At 42.1% G+C, this 21,139-nt stretch overlaps 1 protein-coding gene across 3 annotated transcripts in view; it reads left to right on the top strand.

The window, feature by feature from the left end:
* Positions 1-20,429, top strand: part of tanc2a (tetratricopeptide repeat, ankyrin repeat and coiled-coil containing 2a) — a 251,531-nt gene extending 231,102 nt beyond the window's left edge. For 2 of the 3 annotated variants that reach the window (XM_049476082.1, XM_049476084.1), the window contains 13 exons: positions 310-432; positions 2,059-2,295; positions 2,454-2,639; positions 3,205-3,298; positions 4,090-4,223; positions 4,859-4,982; positions 5,169-5,344; positions 6,086-6,218; positions 8,795-8,824; positions 12,100-12,191; positions 13,950-14,096; positions 17,765-17,865; positions 18,401-20,429. In XM_049476082.1, the coding sequence (XP_049332039.1) occupies positions 310-432; positions 2,059-2,295; positions 2,454-2,639; positions 3,205-3,298; positions 4,090-4,223; positions 4,859-4,982; positions 5,169-5,344; positions 6,086-6,218; positions 8,795-8,824; positions 12,100-12,191; positions 13,950-14,096; positions 17,765-17,865; positions 18,401-20,366 (3,543 nt within the window). In that variant the 3' untranslated portion in view covers positions 20,367-20,429. The remainder of the gene's footprint in view (positions 1-309; positions 433-2,058; positions 2,296-2,453; positions 2,640-3,204; positions 3,299-4,089; positions 4,224-4,858; positions 4,983-5,168; positions 5,345-6,085; positions 6,219-8,794; positions 8,825-12,099; positions 12,192-13,949; positions 14,097-17,764; positions 17,866-18,400) is intronic. The other variant, XM_049476083.1, reaches the window with a different exon arrangement.
* The last annotated feature ends 710 nt before the right edge of the window (positions 20,430-21,139 follow it).

Below are 21,139 nucleotides of genomic sequence, written 5' to 3'. Positions count from 1 at the left end.
AAAGCAGCGCTGTGAAGCTGCGGGAGTGAGTGAGAGGAAAGCCGCGGCGTTACCAGTGATAAGAAGCTGATTCTGAACTAAAGTTCAGCGCATTGTAGTGCATATTTAATCAGTAACATGTACACACAACAGTATATATTTAATCACTTTTTTTTTTTTACATTTTAGGGGAAGCTGAGCTTCCCTTGCAGTCTTAGAGCAATCGCCACTGACACACACAGTGATCCACCCAACACACACACACAGTCACACTCTGAAGCTCCTGGCTGTTTGATGGAACCGCTTGCTGTTGTTGTTGTTGTCTCGCAGGGCTTGAGTAAGAAGGTTGGGGTTTCCTCGTCGGTGCTGCAGGGGCTGTGGGTGTCCTACAGTACGGAGGGCCTGTCTGCTGCTCTCGCTTCTCTGCGTAACCTCTACACTCCCAACATCAAGGTAATATAAGCATCACTTACTGCATCACTTCCTGTATTTTTCACACTATAAAGCGCAATTGTTTTACCAGTCAGGTTATAAGGAGCAGTAAATCACTCTGGCTAGCACTGCTGGAGCAGCATTAGCATTACCCACTAAACGCGCTAGCTCTTTTGTCATTCAAAGGTGAGTATTTCGGACTGTAGTTTGTGTATTTACCATGTTAAAACATGCTAAGTGGGACGAAACGCTAATAGCTAATATCGCCCTGGCTTACCGGAACACTCAGCGTTCCTCAGTGTAACGCTGTCGGGTGGCATTAGCCGCTAAACGCTAACTGTTAGCTGCTTATGCTAATGCTCCAGCTCCTAAGCTTAATAGTAAATAAATTAAAGTGCTTCACTCACCCAAATAAACAGTTTTCAGGAGAGAAATCTGTGTAGATTAACACCCAGTGCTTGGACTGATAACATCCTAGATATTATGTTATGGGTCAAACTGACCCGTTTAAAAGTTTGAAGATCTAGGAAAAACAGTTAAAAGTATTTTTTTTTTTCAATATAAAACGTCTTCTGCTTGCCTTAATTAGTGTAATCAACATATAACCCCCTGCAAAAAAACTAAATTAAAACTAAATTCAATGTTATGTTTTAATGTTATGTAAAGATGTTATGATATTATGTCTTATATGTTGGTCTTTCAAAAGTAATACAGTAGTGAAACATCAAAAGTGAAGCCACCACAGGTCGGGCGCCCCCTGCTGTTCGGTTTCAGAAAGCCGTGTAACCCCACCCATTCCCATACTGTAGGTTTCAATGGCAAAACAGACAACTTTCAATCACATTTTTTCTAATATACTGTAATTCTACCTCCATTATTTAATTGCAGCAGCTACTGTGTCTCCTCTGCTTATATCGTCAAATTTTATATCCCCACAGAATTCGTTTTTAAAAACGTTATTCAGCTCTATTCAAAAAAGGTGTGGTTATTGTAAAAGGGCTGGTTATGGGCGGGACCAATAACAGACCGTCAGCTTTGCTCCACTCCGCTCTGCAGCCTGTGACCTCGAGGCAGCCCTCAGGGGCGGGGTTATTTAAATGAGTAGGCTGTCTCTCAACAGTCTTTCTCCCTCCTCTGGTCTCTACTGCGCAGAATCGGGTATCAGGATCGGCAACATGGAGGAAGATTTTGGCTTCATTTTCATTGAATGAATGGGAACGGCGACACGGCGTCCATTTTTTTTTTTTACAGTCTCTGGATTGAACCATTACCTGTTAGTTAGTAAAAAAATATTCACACTGCTTGTTTGGATTTTTTAAAATAATTATTATTATAAATAATTATTATTGTGGATATTAATTGAAAATTAAACATGTACCGGATCAAATTGACACCAATGCTGTTCCTGACAAATAAACATAACAGGAAACATCCACGAAAGACACAATTATTTTCAGTATAGAAAACACCTGCCTAACTGTTAAGCTTGGGGTTGGATGCATCATCCAGGGAACATTTTACTAGAAGACTGGGAAAAATTGATTCTAATAATTCCCAACAAATACTGTAAGGAAACATCACACCATCTGAAAATCATAAAATGTTTCTCTTTACCTCTTTCTTATCTGTTTCTCTCTCTCTCTGCAGGTCTCTCGTCTGTTGATTTTGGGAGGAGCTAATGTGAACTATCGTACAGAGGTCCTGAATAACGCTCCGGTGCTGTGTGTGCACGCGCACCTGGGTTACCTGGAGATGGTGGCCCTGCTGCTGGAGTTCGGTGCTGACGTCAACGGCCCCTCAGAAAGCGGTCTCACTCCGCTGGGCTACGCTGCTGCTGCCGGCCATCTGCCCATCGTCACCGCCCTCTGCGCCAAGAAAGCCAAGGTCAGCCCTGACCTCCAACAGTCACATGACTGGAGGAGAGCTGGTATTATTATCCAGCATATCCAGTTTCATCAAGTAAATCAGAAGTTTTTAGCTTTTCATGTAAAAAGGGATGCCAATCTCGTAAGAAACTCTGTAAAACCCTGTTTTGAATGCAGGTTGACCATCTGGACCGGAACGGGCAGTGTGCTCTGGTTCACGCGGCTCTGCGGGGCCACCTAGAGGTGGTGAAGTATCTGGTGCAGTGTGACTGGAGCTCCGAGGAGGAGGAGCCCTCGGCTTTCTGCAAGAGCCATGCAGTGCAGCAGGCCCTGATAGCAGCAGCTAGCATGGGCTATACTGAGGTACACACATACACACACACACACACAAAGCTCTGGGAAAAATAAGAGAGCACTTAAAAATGATGAGTTCCTTTAATTTCACTGAATTGAAAATGGATGATCACAAGCCATCAAACCAAGCTGAACGGCTTAAATCTTTGCACCAAGAGTAAAGGCATAAAGTTATCCAAAAGCAGTGTGTAAGACTGGTGGAGGAGAACATGCCAAGATGCATGAAAACTGTGATTTTTCCTCCAAATAAAACTTTTTTTGCATTATTTGAGGTCTGAAAGCTCTATTAATTTTTATTTGGAATTTAAGAGAAATGTTGATCGTAGTTTATAGAATAAAACAACAATGTTCATTTTACTCAAACATAAACCTATAAGTAGCAAAAATCAGAGAAACTAATTCAGAAACTGAAGTGGTCTCTTCATTTTTTGTTCCAGAGCTGTATGTAAACAAAGACACACACACACATATGCATTCTAATAGCAGTGGCTACAGTACAACTTACATACACACATGCTCACATTTGTGTGTGGGTGTGTGTGTGTGTGTGTGTGTGTGTGTGTGTGTCTTGCAGATTGCGTCTTATCTACTGGACCTCCCAGAAAAAGATGAGGAAGAAGAAGAGCGTGCACAGATCAACAACTTCGACACACTCTGGGGGGAAACAGGTGAGACCCGATTGGTCCTGCCTCTATGCCTGACTCTCTGTTGTCCCACCCCTGGCTGAAATAGAGATTCTGATTGGTCCTGCTTTAAAGTTTGACTCTTTTTTTTTCGTCCTGCCCCCCAAGTGATATATAACATGCTGAAGTACAGCTTTATAGTTAAGTTTTAGAGTTTAGTTCTCCAGGACAGAGACTAAAGACTGGAGCAGCATTAGCATTAGCTGCTAACTGCGCTAAGTGCTAGTATTATCGGTCTGTAGTCTGCTGCTATCCCTGGCGAGCACTGCTGGAGCATCATTAGCGTTACCTTCTAACCGTGCTAAGTGCTAGTTAGCTCTTTCGCCATCCAGAGGGGAGTATTATAACCCCAGCTAGCACTGCTGGAGCAGCATTAGCATTGGACGCTAACCCCATTTATAACTAAAGCGCTAAACTCTTTAGCCATTCAGAAGTGAGTATACAAACTATGTGGGACGAATGGAAGTGCTTAACTCACCTAAATAAACAGTTTTTAGGAGAGAAATCTGTGTAGATTAACATCCAACGCTCGTTTAACTAGTTTAAAATAATGCACCTTATAATTCGGTGCACCTTGTGTATGTAAATAGATCAGAAAATAGCTGTTTATTGATAGTGCGCCATATAATTCCAACCTTATAGTGCGAAAAATACGATACCTGTGAAAATAACAGGCCAAACTGTAATGTAGTGGCTTCTCTTACCTCTATGTACTCTCTCTCTCTCTCTCTCTCTCTCTCTCACACACACACACACACACACACTTTCTCTCTCAGCTCTGACAGCAGCAGCTGGTCGGGGGAAGCTGGAAGTGTGCAGGTTGTTGTTGGAGCAGGGAGCTGCTGAATCTCAGCCAAACCGCCGTGGTATTGTGCCTCTCTTTAGCGCCGTCCGCCAGGGGCACTGGCAGGTGTGTGACACAAAATCCAAAATAATGTCAGAACATTATTATGTTAACAGATATATTATATGATCAGACGATCACATGATACAATGAGTCATTTTTATGCATTTTTTTTTTTTTACATCTTTACATCTTTACATTGAAGCTCTCAGTTAAACTTAGTAACTCAGAACATGCCTTAAAATATAAACTACCCTGAGATATGATAATATAGTACAAGAAAAGGATCTAGTCTGCCACACCTAAACCACACTACACTACTCTCACTCTCTCCCTCCCAAATAATACAGGGAAATACTAGCAAAAAAATTAAATCATGATTTTAATTATGATTTAATTACATAATATTGTTGTAATAATTATTTTTGTGTGTAATATATTTTTTAAAGCGATTGACACCACTAATAAAAATATAATTTAATTTTAATTTTGACAATCTAACGCTAATTCTTTTACTTAAATTAAATTATTTGTTATAGACTTAGTCTAAAGGAGAAGAAAAGTGTGATTATTCTTTAATGTTTTTATGTTGTTTTTTATGTAGCGATTGACACCACTAGTATTTTTTATTAATACACAAGTTCTGTTGCTGTTATTTTTTTTGTGGTGTATGTAAATTGTGTGTGTGTGTGTGTGTGTAGATTGTAGAGCTGCTGCAGAATCACGGGGCAGATGTGAACATGGCAGATAAACAGGGCCGGACTCCTCTCATGGTGGCCGCCTCCGAGGGTCATCTGGCCACAGCTGAGTTCCTGCTGGCACAGGGTCAGTCCGACCTCACACACACACACACACACATTCACTCACACACACACACTTACCCTCACACACACACTTTCACTCACACACACACACACACACAAACACACCTTGTTTTATTGTTGTATTAAAAACAGTCCACATTAATCTTCCTCATGCATCTCCCTCTGACCTCTATGACTCCGCCCACAGGTGCTTCACTGGCTCTGATGGATAAAGAAGGTCTCACGGCTCTCAGCTGGGCGTGTCTGAAAGGGCACCTCCCGCTGGTACGTGCGCTGGTAGAGAGAGGAGCAGCAACGGCTCACGCGGACAAGAGCGGACGCACCCCTCTGGACCTCGCTGCCTTTTACGGAGACTCCGAAGTGGTGAGAAAATCTCTATCCTGATCTAATAGTAGCAATCCAGTAGGTATTGCTAGTGTGTATTTTTTTTACAGTCTGATAGAAATAACTGTGGAGTCTTTCCATCCAGTATGAATCTGAGGTGTGTCTAGTTTATCATCAAAATTCTGGAGGATTCCTTAATCCAGGATGAATTTTACACTCTTAGTACGAATAGTGGAGTGATTTCAATAGTGGAGACTAATCTCCGTTAGTCTTCAAAGCTTAGTGGTCTCAGTAATAACTGTGAAGTAATTTTAATGCAGTATGAATTTCCCTTTTTTTTAAAGCTTTTTCAAAGCGTAACTGAATTGATTTTAGTCCAGTTTGAAAATCCGTTTGTCTCAAAATCCTAGTGGTCTCAAAAATACTGTGTAGTGATTTTAATCCAGTATGAATATCCCTTTATTTTGAAAGCTGTGTAGTCTGATTTATATTATTACAGTATAAATATTCCTTTACTTTTAAAGCTTTGTTGTCTAAGTATTAACTGTGGAGTAATTTTAATCCAGTATGAGTCTCCCTTTGCATTTAAAAGTTGGTTTTGATAATTACTGTGGAGTAATTTGAATCCAGTATGAATCTTCCTTTGTTTTAAAACTTGATTTTGATAACTACTGTGGAGTAATCTTAACCAGTATGAATCTCCCTGTGTGTTTAAATGTCTGAAAGTCTGAGTAATAACTGTGGAATTATTTTAATCCAGTATGAATTGTGTGTGTATAGGTGCAGTTTCTGGTGGATCATGGTGCTATGATTGAGCATGTGGACTATAGCGGCATGCGGCCTCTGGATCGAGCTGTGGGCTGCAGAAACACGTCGGTAGTGGTGGCGCTGCTGAAGAAGGGGGCCAAGATAGGTGAGTGAGACACAAAAAAATACATACTGAATACATACTGAAATACATACTGGATAAACATGCAAATCTGAAAGTCTGTTCTAAAGCACAACCAGGCCTGTTATTAAAATACATACTGGGTAAACATGCAAATCTGAAAGTCCCTCCTAAGGCACAATCTGGCCTGTCATTATAATACATACTGGATAAACATGCAAATCTGAAACTCTCTCCTAAAGCACAATCAGGCCTGTCATTAAAAAACATACTGGATAAACTATCAAATCTAAATGTCTCTCCTAAAGCACAACCTGACCTGTCATTGGAATACATACTGGATAAACTAAAGTCACATTGGAATACATACTGGATAAACTAAAGCCACATTGGAATACATACTGGATAAACTAAAGCCACATTGGAATACATACTATATAAACTAAAGTCACATTGGAATACATACTGGATAAACTGAAGTCTCTTCTAAAGCACAAACAGGCCTGTCATAAAAAAAAAACATACTGGATAAACCTGCAAATCTGAAAGTCTCTCCTAAAGCCCAACCTGACCTGTCATTAGAATACATACTGGATAAACATGCACACCTGAAAGCCTCTCTTAAAGCACAATCAGGCCTGTCATTGGAATACATACTGGATAAACATGCAAATCTGAATGTCTCTCCTAAAGCACAACCTGACCTGTCAGTAGAATACATACTGGATAAACATGCACATCTGAAAGCCTCTCTTAAAGCACAATCAGGCCTGTCATTAAAAAAACATACTGGATAAACTATCAAATCTAAATGTCTCTCCTAAAGCACAACCTGACCTGTCAGTAGAATACATACTGGATAAACATGCACATCTGAAAGCCTCTCTTAAAGCACAATCAGGCCTGTCATTGGAATACATACTGGATAAACATGCGAATCTGAAAGTCTCTTCTAAAGCACAAACAGGCCTGTCATTAAAAAAAACATACTGGATAAACTTGCAAATCTAAAAGTATCTACTAAAGTACAACCTGACCTGTCATTGGAATACATACTGGATAAACTAAAGTCTCTTCTAAAGCACAAACAGGCTTGTCATTACAATACATACTGGATAAACTTGCAAATCTGAAAGTCTCTCATAAAGCACAACCAGGCCTGTCTTTGGAATACATACTGGATAAACATGCAAAACTGAAAATCTCGATTGAGTGATTCTCTTACAGCAGGAGTACAGCTGAGTGTGTGAGATCACATTCAGCCATGCTGAAATTAGAAGTATAGTGTGTGTGTGTGTGTGTGTGTGTGTGTGTGTGTGTGTGTCCAGCAGTGTGTTACTAACCGCTGCACTGCCCCTCCCGCCTGCACTAAGAGAGAGAGGCTGATGTGTGAGAGCTGCTGCTAATGCTAATGCTAACCTTGCTGCCTGGTTCTGTGCTGCTCACTGCTCTTCCTTCTCATCTCACTCCTCCTCTCTGTCTCTCTCTCTCTCTCTCTCTCTCTCTCTTTATCCATCACTCTATGATTCAATCTCTCTCTCTCTCTCTGACTTACTTTCTCACACCAACACACAAATGTTTTTTTGGGAATTTTACTATTTTACATTAACATTTCCATAATATTTGTATTCGTCTAGACGGGGACGTTATGTGGGAATTGTACTAATAACGCTGTGATGCAAACCATAATTATGTCACAAGTTTTCATAACGTTCCTGGAACATTAGTTCTGTAACGTTACAGGATTACCTTCCTGGAACATTTTCAAAACATTGCTAAACTTTCTCACAACGTTCTCCGTTAGCTTTTTCCTCCGTCACTGAAACCCCCATTTCCTGTCGCACTCTCCTTCACTCTCTCCCTTCAATACACTCAAACTTTCTCCTTCATACTTTTACTCTCATTCTTTTCTCACACTATCTCTCTTTCATTCCCTCGTTAACACTGTCTCTTTCTTTTCCTGTTGCTCTAGCCTTCTCTCTCCCACCACTCCTTCATTTTTCACTTACTCTTTTTCTTCTTTATTCTATTTCTGCCTTTCTCCAAATCTTCCTCTCATTTCATCACCCTTTCATTGTTTCTCTCCTTTATTCTAATTTTTTCACCCTCTCGCTCTCCCTTTATTCTATTTCTCACTTTTTCCCCACTCTTTTTTTCACTTCATCACCCTCTCACACTTTTTCTTTTACTCTATTTCTCAATTTCTCCTACCTTTTCTCTCCTTTATTCTATTTCTCACTTTCCTACACTCTTTCTTTCACTATATCACCCTCTCACTCTTTCTCTCCTTCATTATATTACTCACTTTCTCCCACTCTTTCTCTCGCTTCACCACCCTTTTTCTATTTCTCTTCTTTCTTTACTTTCTCTCCCACATGTTCTCATTTCATCACCCGATCACTCCTTTTTTTTTTTAACTCTTTCACTCACTTAATCACCCTCTTGCTCTCTCTTACGTCAACACCTCTCTCTCTCTTTTCTCTCTGGGTTGATGCTAAGCTCCAGCCCTCAGACCCTATGGCTCTTCAGTCACTCCCCTTCACTGTATCTCTCTCTCTCTGCCTGCCCCCCTCCCCCTCCCTCCCCTTCTCTGTAAGCAGGATGTCAGACCCTCCCCAGCAGGGCTCGAGGTAACCCCCCCCTCACCTGTGTGTGTGTGTGTGTGTGTGTGTGTTTGTGTGTGTGTGTGTGTGTGTGTGTGTGTGTGTGTGTGTGTGTGTGTGTGTGCGTGCCCCTCTTTGTTCATCTTTAACCCACTCATTTCCTGTCTGTGCTCTCCTCAGTCTGGTGCCTTTGTTAAAGCTCTGTACAGAGTCTTTAGCCTGATTCCTCACCGCCCTCTTTTGGGGGGCGTGGTTTAAGACAAGGGTAACCAATCCCGTACTAAAGACAAACACCTGAAGAGCACACCACCCTGAAGTGCCTGCCCCCCCTTCTCCATCAGCCCCACCATGCATGAGAGCATGTCTGTCTGACTAAACACTGGATGAACACTGCTGCTGCTGCTGCTGGGTTTGAAGCACATTAACACACTTTCCCCTCCTTTATCTGAACATAGACCATCAGCCAATCAGATTTGGCATCTGGTATGTAGTATTGTACTATTGAAACTAATGTAATGGTAGCTTATATCCCACCAGTGGATTTAAGACTCTTAAACTGCACTGCGAGGCCAGTTTAATATTTTTGAGTTAATTCAATTTAGTATAGTCGAAAGTTTTGATAACTCACACCTTTTATTCTTCTTATCAGTTTGTGATTCAATAAAAAAAAAAGAAAAACATAAAAAAATGAAGCAGGAAGTGATTACATGGTATTTGTTTGAGTTAGCTCAATGTATCTTAGTCAAAAGTTCTTCTTACTCACACATTCATATTCATATTAAAGGACTAAAGAACTAGTGATTACAGGTCATTTTTTGAGTTAACTCAACTTAGTTTAGTTAAACGTTCTTCTAAACCACCGGTATCAGTACGTTGTAGTGAAATACACGGTGTAAAAACCTCTGCAATATAATCAAGAGGAAGATGGATGATCACAAGCCATCAAACCAAACTGAACTGCTTGAATTTTTGCAACAGACGTGGCATAAAGTTATCCAAAAGCAGTGTGTAAGACTGGTGGAGGAGAACATGATGCCAAGATGCATGAAAAAAACTGTGATTAAAACCCACCAGGGTTATTTCATCACATATTGATTCCTGAGCTCTTAAAACTTTATGAATATAAACTTGTTTTATTTGTATTATTTGTTGACCAAACAATGTTTTGAGATGATTTTTAAATGTGTTTAAAGATAAGAGTTGCAGTGCAGAACTAAAGAAGCAAATGTACAGTATATTAGCCACCAAACTTGTGTTGGCTGATAGACTACATTCAAGAAAGTTTGGGGAAAGTGTGGAATTATTACCATAAGCTTCTATTAACCCCACAGCCCAGTGTATGCATGGCCTGCAGTGCTTTCTGCTTTTTACTAAACCAGCTGCTGTACTAATCCAGAGCTTCAGTCAATCCCATATCAAATCCTGAACCTCCTCTGAACCTCAGGTTACTAGAACCTAGAACCTAGAAATGTTCTCTCTGAGCCCTGGAACCCTGGACCTCTTACCAAGGCACTGCTGAGGAAGTGTAACCATAATCTGTATTTTTTTTGTTTTTTTGGCTGTTTATATCATGGACATCAGGAGTGTCGTGAGCCTGAGCGTGTGTTTGTCGTCAGTGAACTTCAGGAAGTGTCGTGTTGAACTTACTTACAGTGGTGTGAAAAAGTATTTGCCATATTGTTTTTGTATTTTTGTTATACTTACATTATTCTGATTATCAAACAAACTTTAATATCACACAAATACAGTAAATATAAAAAGCACTTTTTAAATGACGATTTCATTTATTAAGGGAACAAAACTATCCCTTTTTTTAAGTGTTAAAAAATGTTTTGTAATTAATTACACTTTTTAAAAAGCTGTGTTCAATTTCACTACTAACCACAACCAGGCCTGATTACTACCAGACCTGTAGAATCAAGAAACCACTTAAATAGAACCTGTCTGACAACATGAAGCAGCTAAAAGATCTCAAAAAGCAACACATTATGTCCTCAATCTGAAAAAAAAAAATCAACAACAGATGAAAAAAACCAAGTCATTGATCACCTATCAGTCTGGAAAAGGTTCAAAGTCATTTCTAAAGCTTTGGGAATCCAGAGAATCACAGTGAGAGATATTATTCACTAATAGAGAAAACATAGAACACTGGTGAACCTTTCCAGGAGGGGCAGGCTGATCGAAATTGTTCCAAAAGGGCATGGACAACTCATCCAGGAGGTCAGAAAAGAACCCAGAACAACATTTAAAGAACTGCAGCTCTTACTTGCCTCAGTAATAGTAAGAAATTGACTGGGCAAAAATGTTCTCCAAGGCAGAAAACACTGCTGAACAAAAAAAAAAAACACAACAGCCCATGTAACATTTACCAAAAAAACATCTTGATGATCTCCAGGACTTTGGGTAAATATTCTTTGGACTTACGTGACAAAAGGTGAACTTTTTTGAAGGTGTTTGTCCCGTGACATCTGACTGTGACATAAAACTGACACATAATTTCAAAAAAAGAACATCATACTGAATGTAAAACATGGTGGTGGTAGTGTGTTGGTCAGGGGCTGCTTTGCTGCTTCAGGGTCTGGACAAGTTGCTGTAATAGATGGAAGCAGGAATTCTGCTGTTTACCAGACAATCCTGCAGGAGAATATCTAGCCACCTCAAGCTCAGGCGTACTTGGGCTATGCAGCAGGACAATGATCCAGAGCGCACAAAAGGAAAAGTTCACCTCTGAATAAAGGTTTTGGAGAGGCCTAGTGAAAGGCTGATTGAGACGCTGTTTCTTAAATGCTCGAAAATCCTCCAATGTGGCTGAATTAAAGCAATTCTGCAAAGAAGAGTGGACCAAAACTCCTCCACAGAGATTTTCTTTGTCTGATGATGAGGTTTGTTTGATAATCAGAAAAATATCAGTATGACAAAAAAGCAAAAACAAAAGAAATACTTTTTCACGTCACTGTAATAGAACTGTTCCTCAAGGTTGGTGTCAGTATATTACATGCATGGTCCAAGGCATACACCAGCCTTCGTCTAATAGGGGCATAACGCACCAGTTCTCTCTTCCTGATCCTGGAGCGCCAGAGTCCCTTTAGGCCAGAGGGTCTCAGGACAGGAACTGAGAACCATTAGCATTCAGTGTCTTGAAGAACAAAGAACCATACGGTATATAACATAGCTGTGTATAAAAAGCTGCAGCTTCTTTCTCAGGGGCTTTCATAGTAAGCCTTGTTCTCACGGTGTCTGCTTGTGATTTGTGGGTCGCTGTTGTACATTGTGTAACTCACCACACGTCCTGTTGGGCACAGGTCCAGCGACGTGGGCAATGGCCACCTCCAAGCCGGACATCATGATCGTCCTCTTGAGCAAGCTGATCGAGGAAGGAGACGGGTTCTACAAGGTCAGTTCCTCTCCAGTGTTATGACTAGGAGGTTTATATATATATATATATATATATATATATATATATAAAGGACCAGTCAAAGGTTTGGACACATATTTCTCATTCAGTGTTTTTATTTTTCGTTCCTACACTGTAAATGAATAGTGAAGTCATCCAGACTGTGAAGAAACATCATGTAGTAACTTAAAAGTGTTAAACAAACCAAAATACTCTGTGAAGCATTTAGGTGTTTTAATCTCGGGTGCGCTTTCTGAGGCTGGTTTCTGAGACTGGTGAATTTATCCTGTGCAACAGAGGTAACTCTTGCTGTTCTTGCTGTTTCCTGGGCTGGTCCTGATGAGAGCCAGTTTTATCAAATATTTTTTTTTCTTTTTATTTGACTTTTTTATTTGTCTTTGTGACTGCACAAATGACCTTTTTTTTTACTTAGTTGAGTAGTTCTTGCCATAATATGGAGTAATTAGAACATTACTCAAATAGAGCTATTCACTGTATACCGGTAACTCTACCTCTTCACAGCTTTACAACTGATGCTCTCAAACTAACATTAAGAGACAGGAAATTCAAGTAATTAACTCTTGATGAGTTCAGCACAGCTGTTAACTAAAAGCCTGAATTCCAAGTGACTCTACCTCATAAAGCTGACTGAGAAAATCCAGAAAAGATATAAAAAAATGTCATCTAAGCAAGTGGTGCTATTTTGAAGAATCTACATTATAAAACACATTCTGGTTTGTTTAACACTTTTTTGTTTGCTAAATAATTTCCGAAACAATTTACATTTTTGAGAGAGCGAGAGACAGCGCAAGTGAGCCAGAGATAGCGTGAGTGAGCGAAAGATAGGGTAAGTGAGAGCAAGAGACAGCGAGAGACAGTGCGAGAAAACAAGAGACAACAAAAGTGAGAGCGAGAGACAGCACGAGTGATGAGAGACAGCGCAAGTAAGAGCGAGAGAGAGCACGAGTGAGAGCAAGAAACAGAGCAAGTAAGAGCGAGAGAGAGCACGAGTGAGAGCAAGAAACAGAGCAAGTAAGAGCGAGAGAGAGCACGAGTGATGAGAGACAGCGCAAGTAAGAGCGAGAGAGAGCACGAGTGAGAGCAAGAAACAGAGCAAGTAAGAGCGAGAGAGAGCACGAGTGATGAGAGACAGCATGGGTGAAAGCAAGACACAGCGCAAGTAAGAGCGAGAGATAGCGCAAGTGAGAGCAAGAAACAGAGCAAGTGAGAGTGAGAGACAGCACTACTGAGAGTGAGAGAGCGCGAGTGAGAGAGAGAGAGGGTTTGTGTGCATCTTCTCTGTGCGCTATTTCCGCATTTGGCGCGTTTATGCACACTTCATGCAAAATATAGAAAATAGGCGCCAACGTTTTTTAGACCTTTCAGTACTTCAATAGTAGTACTGAGACATTTCGGTCGGTATTTTACTACCCAGCCACTACCCAGTTTTAGGCAATTGATTGATTGATTTCCTTGACTTGTTGCAACAGATCTAAATACATTTTGAGATTTGCAGCAACTGTGCAGGCTGTGTTATGCTTTATTAATGAGTGTTTGATTTGAATTATCATGCAGCTCCATCAAAGTTCCATTTTCCCAGTGCAGTCAGTGGAGCATCAACATGATTCTAAAACTGATATTTTACATTAAAATGCTGTGTAATGTTGCTTTAAGCTGCTATCTGCCCAAATAGACATGATTCTGAAATGATCAGAGTGTGTAGAGTGTAGTGTCTGATGTGTCGCTGTGCTCTAACAGAAGGGGAAGGTGAAGGAGGCGGCTCAGAGGTATCAGTACGCTCTGAAGAAGTTTCCGCGGGAGGGCTTTACTGAGGACCTTAAAACCTTCAGAGAGCTCAAAGTCTCCCTGCTGCTCAACCTGTCTCGCTGCCGCCGGAAAATGAACGTTAGTATCCGTCTGCTCGTCTCTCTTTTTCTCTTTCTCTCTTCTGTTTTTCTCTGTTTCTCATTGTTTCTGTTTTCTGTTTTATTTCTTCTTAGTTTCTCACTTACTTATTTAGTTAATCTCTCTCTATTTCTGATTCTCGTTTTCTCATCTTTTCTGTTTTTTATTGTTTTTCTCTCTCTTTTTCTGTTTTTCTCACTTACTCGTTCACTCACTTATTCAATCTCTTTCTATTTCATTCCCTCACTCCATTTCTGTTTCTCATTGTTTCTCTTTTGCTTTCTCTCTTTGTTTTTTTTTTTACTCACTGACTTAATTTCTTTCTATTTCTTATTCTCTCACTCTCTCCATTTCTGTTTCTCTTTTACCTTGTTTTTTCAGTTTTTTTTCACTCACTCAATCTCTAGTTCTCATTCTCTCACTCTCTCCATTTCTGTTTCTTATTTTTCTTATTTGATTTCTCTCTCTTTTCAGTTTTTCTCACTCATTCTCTCACTCTCTTCATTTTTGTTTCTCGTTGTTCTCGTCCCCTCTCTCACACTCTCATTTTTGTTTTTCACTTTCACACACTCACTCGGTCACTCATTCAGCTCCTTCTATTTCTCATTCTCTCACTTTGTTTCTGTTTCTTTGTTTTTCTCTCTCTGTTGTCTTTGTTTTCTCTCTCTCTCTCTCTCGTTCTTTAATTTCACACACTCCCTTTCTCTCTGTTTTGTTCTCATTTGGTATCTTTCTTTGTCTCGATCTCTTTTTTTTCTTTCTCTTATTCTCTATACTGTTCACTATTCCTCTCTCTGTCTTTCTGTTTTTTTTCTCACCAACTTTCTGTTTTTCTCTCTCTCTCTCTCTCTCCTCCTGTTCCTCTGCTCTGTCTCTTTGCTCTTGTGGAGCTGGCTGTAAACTCTGGGGTCTCTGTCACTGTTTATATGTACGGACATTAGATTACAGCAGATTCTCCATTAAAACCCAGATTAATCCAGGACTAATCCCAAAAAATGTCATGCTTCCCTCTGCTGACAACTTTTATGGAGATTCGGATTTCATTTTCTAGCAGGACTTGGCACACTGCCCACAGTACTGCCAAAAGTACCAATTGGGCTTCTATAATATTCTAATTTTCTGAGACACCGATTTTAGTTTTTTCATAAAAGAAATAAAAACTTAAAATAGATCACTCTGTGTGTAATACATCTATATAATATATGAGTTTTTACATTTTAAACTGAACTACTAAAATAAAGTAATTTTTCTTTGATATTAGAGTTTTTTGAGAGGCACCTGTAAATGAATACAGGATATTAGAAACTACTGTATTTATCTATTATCTCTAGTGTTTTAAAAAGATACATGGCTGACTGTCAGTAACCCACCCAGAAGCCCCACAGCCCTGTACAATTTTACACACACACACACACACACACACATTAACAGTGGACCACAGCTGCCAGGCTACACCCCATGCAGTCAGAAGATTATCTGAAGAACAGCACAGTGATTTTGGAATTAATTCTAAACACTTCAATAATGAACTGATACAGAATTCAGTTTTTGTTTTTATGGGTGTGTTTATCAACTACATTCCATAGGTTTACGGACATCAAGGTTCAGCCAATCATAAGACAACAATAAGAACCAGCACTGCCCATTTCATTTCACAGTGCATTCAGAGTCTCATCCGCTGATCTGAGGCCCTCCAGATGAACATCATCACTCCTCATCTTCCTCACCCTCGCTTTGCTTTGATTCGCCAGTTCATGACTGTTTCAGCTCTTTAAGTAAAGAAGAGGGTCTGATTCTGATGTTGAGTTTAATCTGAGAGTATATATTTAGTAGAGTTTAAGAAATCTGATGTTGTCCAGCTGTCCCGGTAGAGCGTATACCTGTATATATGTGTGTGTGTGTGTTTGTGTGTGTGTGTGTTTATTCTCTGTCTATTATATGAGTGTGTATGAGTGTGTGACTCACATTTCCACATTTGTATGTTGGGTTGTTGTACAGTTATATATGAATGTTAAGACACTCCTAGTCAAGTTAAATGTAACAGTAAATACGAATCCTCTACAGAGAAGCAAATTCTGCACGTTTTAATACACTGTTACTGTTTATTTGCTTTATTTAACATGTTGGGTGGAAAATGTATAGAGATATGTACCGTATTTTCTTTCGGACTATAAGGGGCATTTAGAATAATTTACTTTTCCCAAAAATATGCCTCATGTATGAATTCTACCAGTCAAGTATTAAGAAGCAGTAAAGCCACTCCACTGATGTACAGAGTTATACAGGAGTTTCAGTTTAGTTTCTCCAGTGCTGAGGCTGGAGCAGCAGCATTAGCATTAGGCGCTAACCGCAGCGCTAGCTCTTTTGCCGTTTAGAGGTGAGTAAATCGCACTGTAGCCTGCACGTTTAGAGTGTTAATACAAGCCACGTGGAATAAACCGCTAGCTAAACCACAACACTCAGAGTTTCTAAGTGTAGCGCTGATACACAATGCTAACCAAGGCTGGCTAGTGCTGCTGCTAACCGGGAGTGGCTAATGCTGCTGCTAACTGTGGCTGACTAGCGCTGCTAACCGGGACTGGCTAGTGCTGCTGCTAACTGTGGCTGACTAGCGCTGCTAACCGGGACTGGCTAGTGCTGCTGCTAACTGTGGCTGACTAGCGCTGCTAACCGGGACTGGCTAGTGCTGCTGCTAACTGTGGCTGACTAGCGCTGCTAACCGGGACTGGCTAGTGCTGCTGCTAACTGTGGCTGACTAGCGCTGCTAACTGGGACTGGCTAGTGCTGCTGCTAACTGTGGCTGACTAGCGCTGCTAACCGGGACTGACTAATGCTGCTGCTAACTGTGGCTGACTAGCGCTGCTAACCGGGACTGGCTAGTGCTGCTGCTAACTTTGGCTGACTAGCGCTGCTAACCGGGACTGGCTAATGCTGCTGCTAACTGTGGCTGACTAGCGCTGCTAACCGGGACTGGCTAATGCTGCTGCTAACTGTGGCTGACTAGCGCTGCTAACCGGGACTGGCTAGTGCTGCTGCTAACCATGATTTTTGTACTTAGATTTTTAAGTACAAAATATTGTTATTTTAGGTTTAATATTGTTAATATTGTTATTTTAGTTTTAAAGGGATTAAATTATGTATCTTAAATAAATTTGAATTATAAACAATATTTATTTATTAAATATTTATTAACAATAAGTTTTAGTTCTTAATCCCCTCTGGACTCAATATTAGGAACAACTGCTGAGATAAATGCTGAAATACAAGGCTTTCATGCAACAATAATTTTATAGTAACTTTTTTTTTTAGATTTGAGCTGTTTGAGAGTAGCCTAGAGGTCTGAGCATTCACTTTAAATATATGTTATAATCACTTTATAATAAGAATTTGTATAACGTCTTTTTAGCGGCATCATTGGCTTTTATTTTTATCTATCATTTTTAGTTATAATAAAGCATAGATTCAACAGCGGTCGTGTATCTGATTTCAGCATTGACTCATTGATTTATATGTATTCATTGTGGCTTTAAAATAACAAAAAAAGAAACTTTTGTATTTTAATCAATGTGTCACAGATTTGCGTATGAATGTGTGTATGTGTGTGACTGGCTCCATGTTCCTCCATGTATGGCTCTGTGTATGACTGTTGGCCCTGTTGTTGCTTGCAGGACTTTGGCATGGCGGAGGAGTTTGCCTCCAGGGCTCTAGAGTTGAAACCCAAATCCTATGAGGCCTATTACGCACGAGCCCGCGCCAAGCGCAGCAGCAGGTAAACGTAGCAACCAACTGGCAGGGAGGCGGGGCCTTAAAATGCCAACACTTTATCCACATTTCTGGTTTTGGTACTGGAGTGAGAGCTTACAAAAAAGCATAGAGGCTCAGCCATTTAGTCTCTACAGAGTGCACTGCAAGGATTAGGCTTAATTTGAGGCTCATTTTTCATACATCAACTTATTTTATGTTTTATGTTCCCTTGCAAACTTCTTCTTTTCATCTCCTACATCTGGTTCTATTTTTTTATCAGACTTTCTTTTTTTTCTCTACAGTTTCATATTATTTTGATTAATAGCACACACACACAAACACACTCTCTCTCTCAAAGTACTCGCTGCTGCAGCAGCAGTTGTTTTGTTTGGACGCTAATCTGTTTGGGCTGTACTCGGCTCTTAATCATTTTTATACAAGCATCCTCCAAGTAAGTGTCTTGTTAGTTTGTTCTTATCGATCCCCAAGGCACATATAACACATTGTTCTCTCTCTCTCCCTTTCTTTGTGTCTCTCGCTCCTCTTTTTCTCTTTTATAGGCAATTCCACGCAGCCCTGGAGGACCTGAGTGAAGCCATTCGCCTCTGCCCCAACAACCGCGAGATCCAGCGCCTGCTGCAACGCGTGGAGGAAGAGTGTCGCCAGGTCGCTGAGCAACAGGAGCTGGATCCACCCCCTTCTCCTCCACCTCCCCACGAACGAGAACCTCCCATGGCCCCGCCTCCCCCGCTGGAGCCCCGCCTCTCAGACATGGAGCCCGTGCAGGACTTGTTCGAGGAGGACGAGGATTACCTAGAGCGGGATTTGGACGGTCTGCCACTAGGTGTAACAGCTGAGCCTCGTTCCAGTCCCTCAGGCTTAACTGTAATTCAGAACATCATGCCTCCGTCCCCCAGCCACCGGGACTCCCCCTACCTCTCTGGACCACCCTCAATGGGCCAGGCCTTCGAACTCCGCCCCACTCCCCCCTCTATGTCCTCCCCAACCCGCCAGGGCTATCAGTCCACCTCTCCTTCCCTCTCTCCCACCCACCAAAGCTCTCATTATCGCCCAAGCCCACCTCATACATCCCCAGCGCATCAAGCCTCATCCTCCTCCTCCTCTTCCTCCTACCACTTCAGTCCTCCTCCATCCCCTCTACGCCGTGGAGGGCCACAATACCGCTCCAGCCCCACCTCCACGGCAGAAAGCATGGGTCTGTACCGGCCCCAGTCAGCGTCTGCCGTCTGTTCAGGTCGATACCAGCAGGAACAGCAGCTTTCTGGACGTCCTAAATCTCCTCTTTCCAAAATAAGCAGCCAGCGCTCCTTCCAGACCTCCCATGTTCCACCTCAACAGCAGCAGCAGCAGCAGGGTCAGTGGCTGCAGCCAGCCAAGGCTCAGATTGTCCGCACCAATCAGCCAAGTGCTTCAGTTCACTCTAGTGCCGTGCTAGGCAGCAGCGCTTACAGTCAAATGGCTCATTCCATGAGTGCCCGCTGTCCTGGAGACATGGATGAGCTTGGGGAGGTCAGTGGTTACCCTGCTCCTCTGCAGAGTGCGCTGTATCCACGGGTGCTCAGCATGGATCCTGGTGCGATGGAAGAGGAGCTTCTTCAAAGGCCTTCATCTGCCTACAGGCCCAGTGCTCCGGGCCTGCGCTACGCTCAGACCCCTCAGATCAGTCGCAGCCAGTCTGCCGCCTATTACCCAATTTCTCCCCATGAACTTGAGAGGCAGGCCCAGCTGGGGTCACCCGAGAACCCTCACGGCCTGAGACGTCCGGTTAGTGCCACCAGTGGTGAACCGAAACCACATCTACCCACTCCACGCCCTCTGATGCACTCGCAAAGTGTTGGCCTGCGCTTTTCGTCCTCTAGCAGCAGTCTGGGCCTGGCCGTGGGATCTGCTGCTAACCTAGGCCCAGGCTTCAGGCCCTCAGCATCAGCACAGCAGATGGAGATCCCACTGAAGATGGCCTACGAGGGGGGATACTGCGACGCTCCATCACCTGTTTCCCCGCCCAGTATGGTAGGGGGAGGCACATACCCTGGTGAAAGTGTGCGATCGCGGTCTACGCCCTTTATGGGCATCATTGACAAGACGGCACGCACACAGCAGTATCAGCAGCCACCTTCATCGCTGGCCCCTTCTTCTTCTTCCTCTCGGGCTTGGGCCATCTCGTCCTTGGACACAGTGGTCAGCAGTCCAGCCACGTCGCCCGGCAACACAGGCTACGGGCAGCAAGGCTCAGCTCTTGGTCATATTGCCTACTACAACCGCACCAACAACGCCCACAATGGACACCTTGCTGAGGATGACTACTACATGGCTCGGGAAAGGTCCGACAACATGGGACGCGTCAGCCAGGCGCCCACCTACCCTGACGTTAAGATGGCTCGGACGCTGCCGGTGGCCCAGGCCTACCAGGACAGCGAATACAGGCAGGTGGGGAGCCGTGGCGAACGGCAAGGTCCGACCTCCCCAATCAAACCAAAGAGGCCCTTCGTCGAGTCGAACGTGTGAGGCGAGTGAGGCGCTAGGAACATTATTATTATTATTATCATTATTATAGAGCTGGATTATATTATAGTGCTGAAACCAGAGGCGGTTCAGTAGTGTCACATTTTTTTTTTTGTTCTGATGGGATTTGACAGACAGACTGATGATGATGATGATGATGATGATGTATCTGTACAATTTCTCCAGATTCCCAGAGATCAAACAGAGATTGACTACGATTGGAGATTAACCACGCTTCAACTCCAATAAGTACAGAATATCAGAATATAGGTACTCATCCTATCTATCAAAGCCCATTATTGTTTTCCATCCTCTCTATATGGTGGAACCTTCGTCCCCCAAAACGAAGTATTGGACGAAGTATGAGGACGTCGAAAGTATGAAAGAGGAACGAACATTGCAAATAAAGTTCTGGACAGACACACACAGAGAGAGCAAGAAACTGGGACAGACTCTACTGCTGTAACTGGAATTGCTCAGATGTTGGGGGATGCACAGATAGGAGAACCACTATTGACACACTGGATATCAGTAGTACAGTAAGCTGCTACAGTATTGCTGATGTCAAACCTGATGTCAGTCCTTACGAGAGTGACTTCAACTTAAAAAAGCATAATGCAGGACTCTAGAAAACTGCATTGTTCTACAGTAGGTGTCTGACGAGGTTTGACGAAATGAAATGAAATGGAAATGCCATTGATGCATTTCTAGTACCTACCAAATGCTCTCTGGACCTCTAGTCCTTCAGTGTTGGGCTAGAGTCTTGGGTTTGACAG

The sequence above is a fragment of the Astyanax mexicanus genome, chromosome 3 (genome assembly GCF_023375975.1).
Source record: "Astyanax mexicanus isolate ESR-SI-001 chromosome 3, AstMex3_surface, whole genome shotgun sequence".
NCBI lineage: Eukaryota > Metazoa > Chordata > Actinopteri > Characiformes > Acestrorhamphidae > Astyanax > Astyanax mexicanus.
This window is presented reverse-complemented; position numbering and strand designations above follow the sequence as displayed.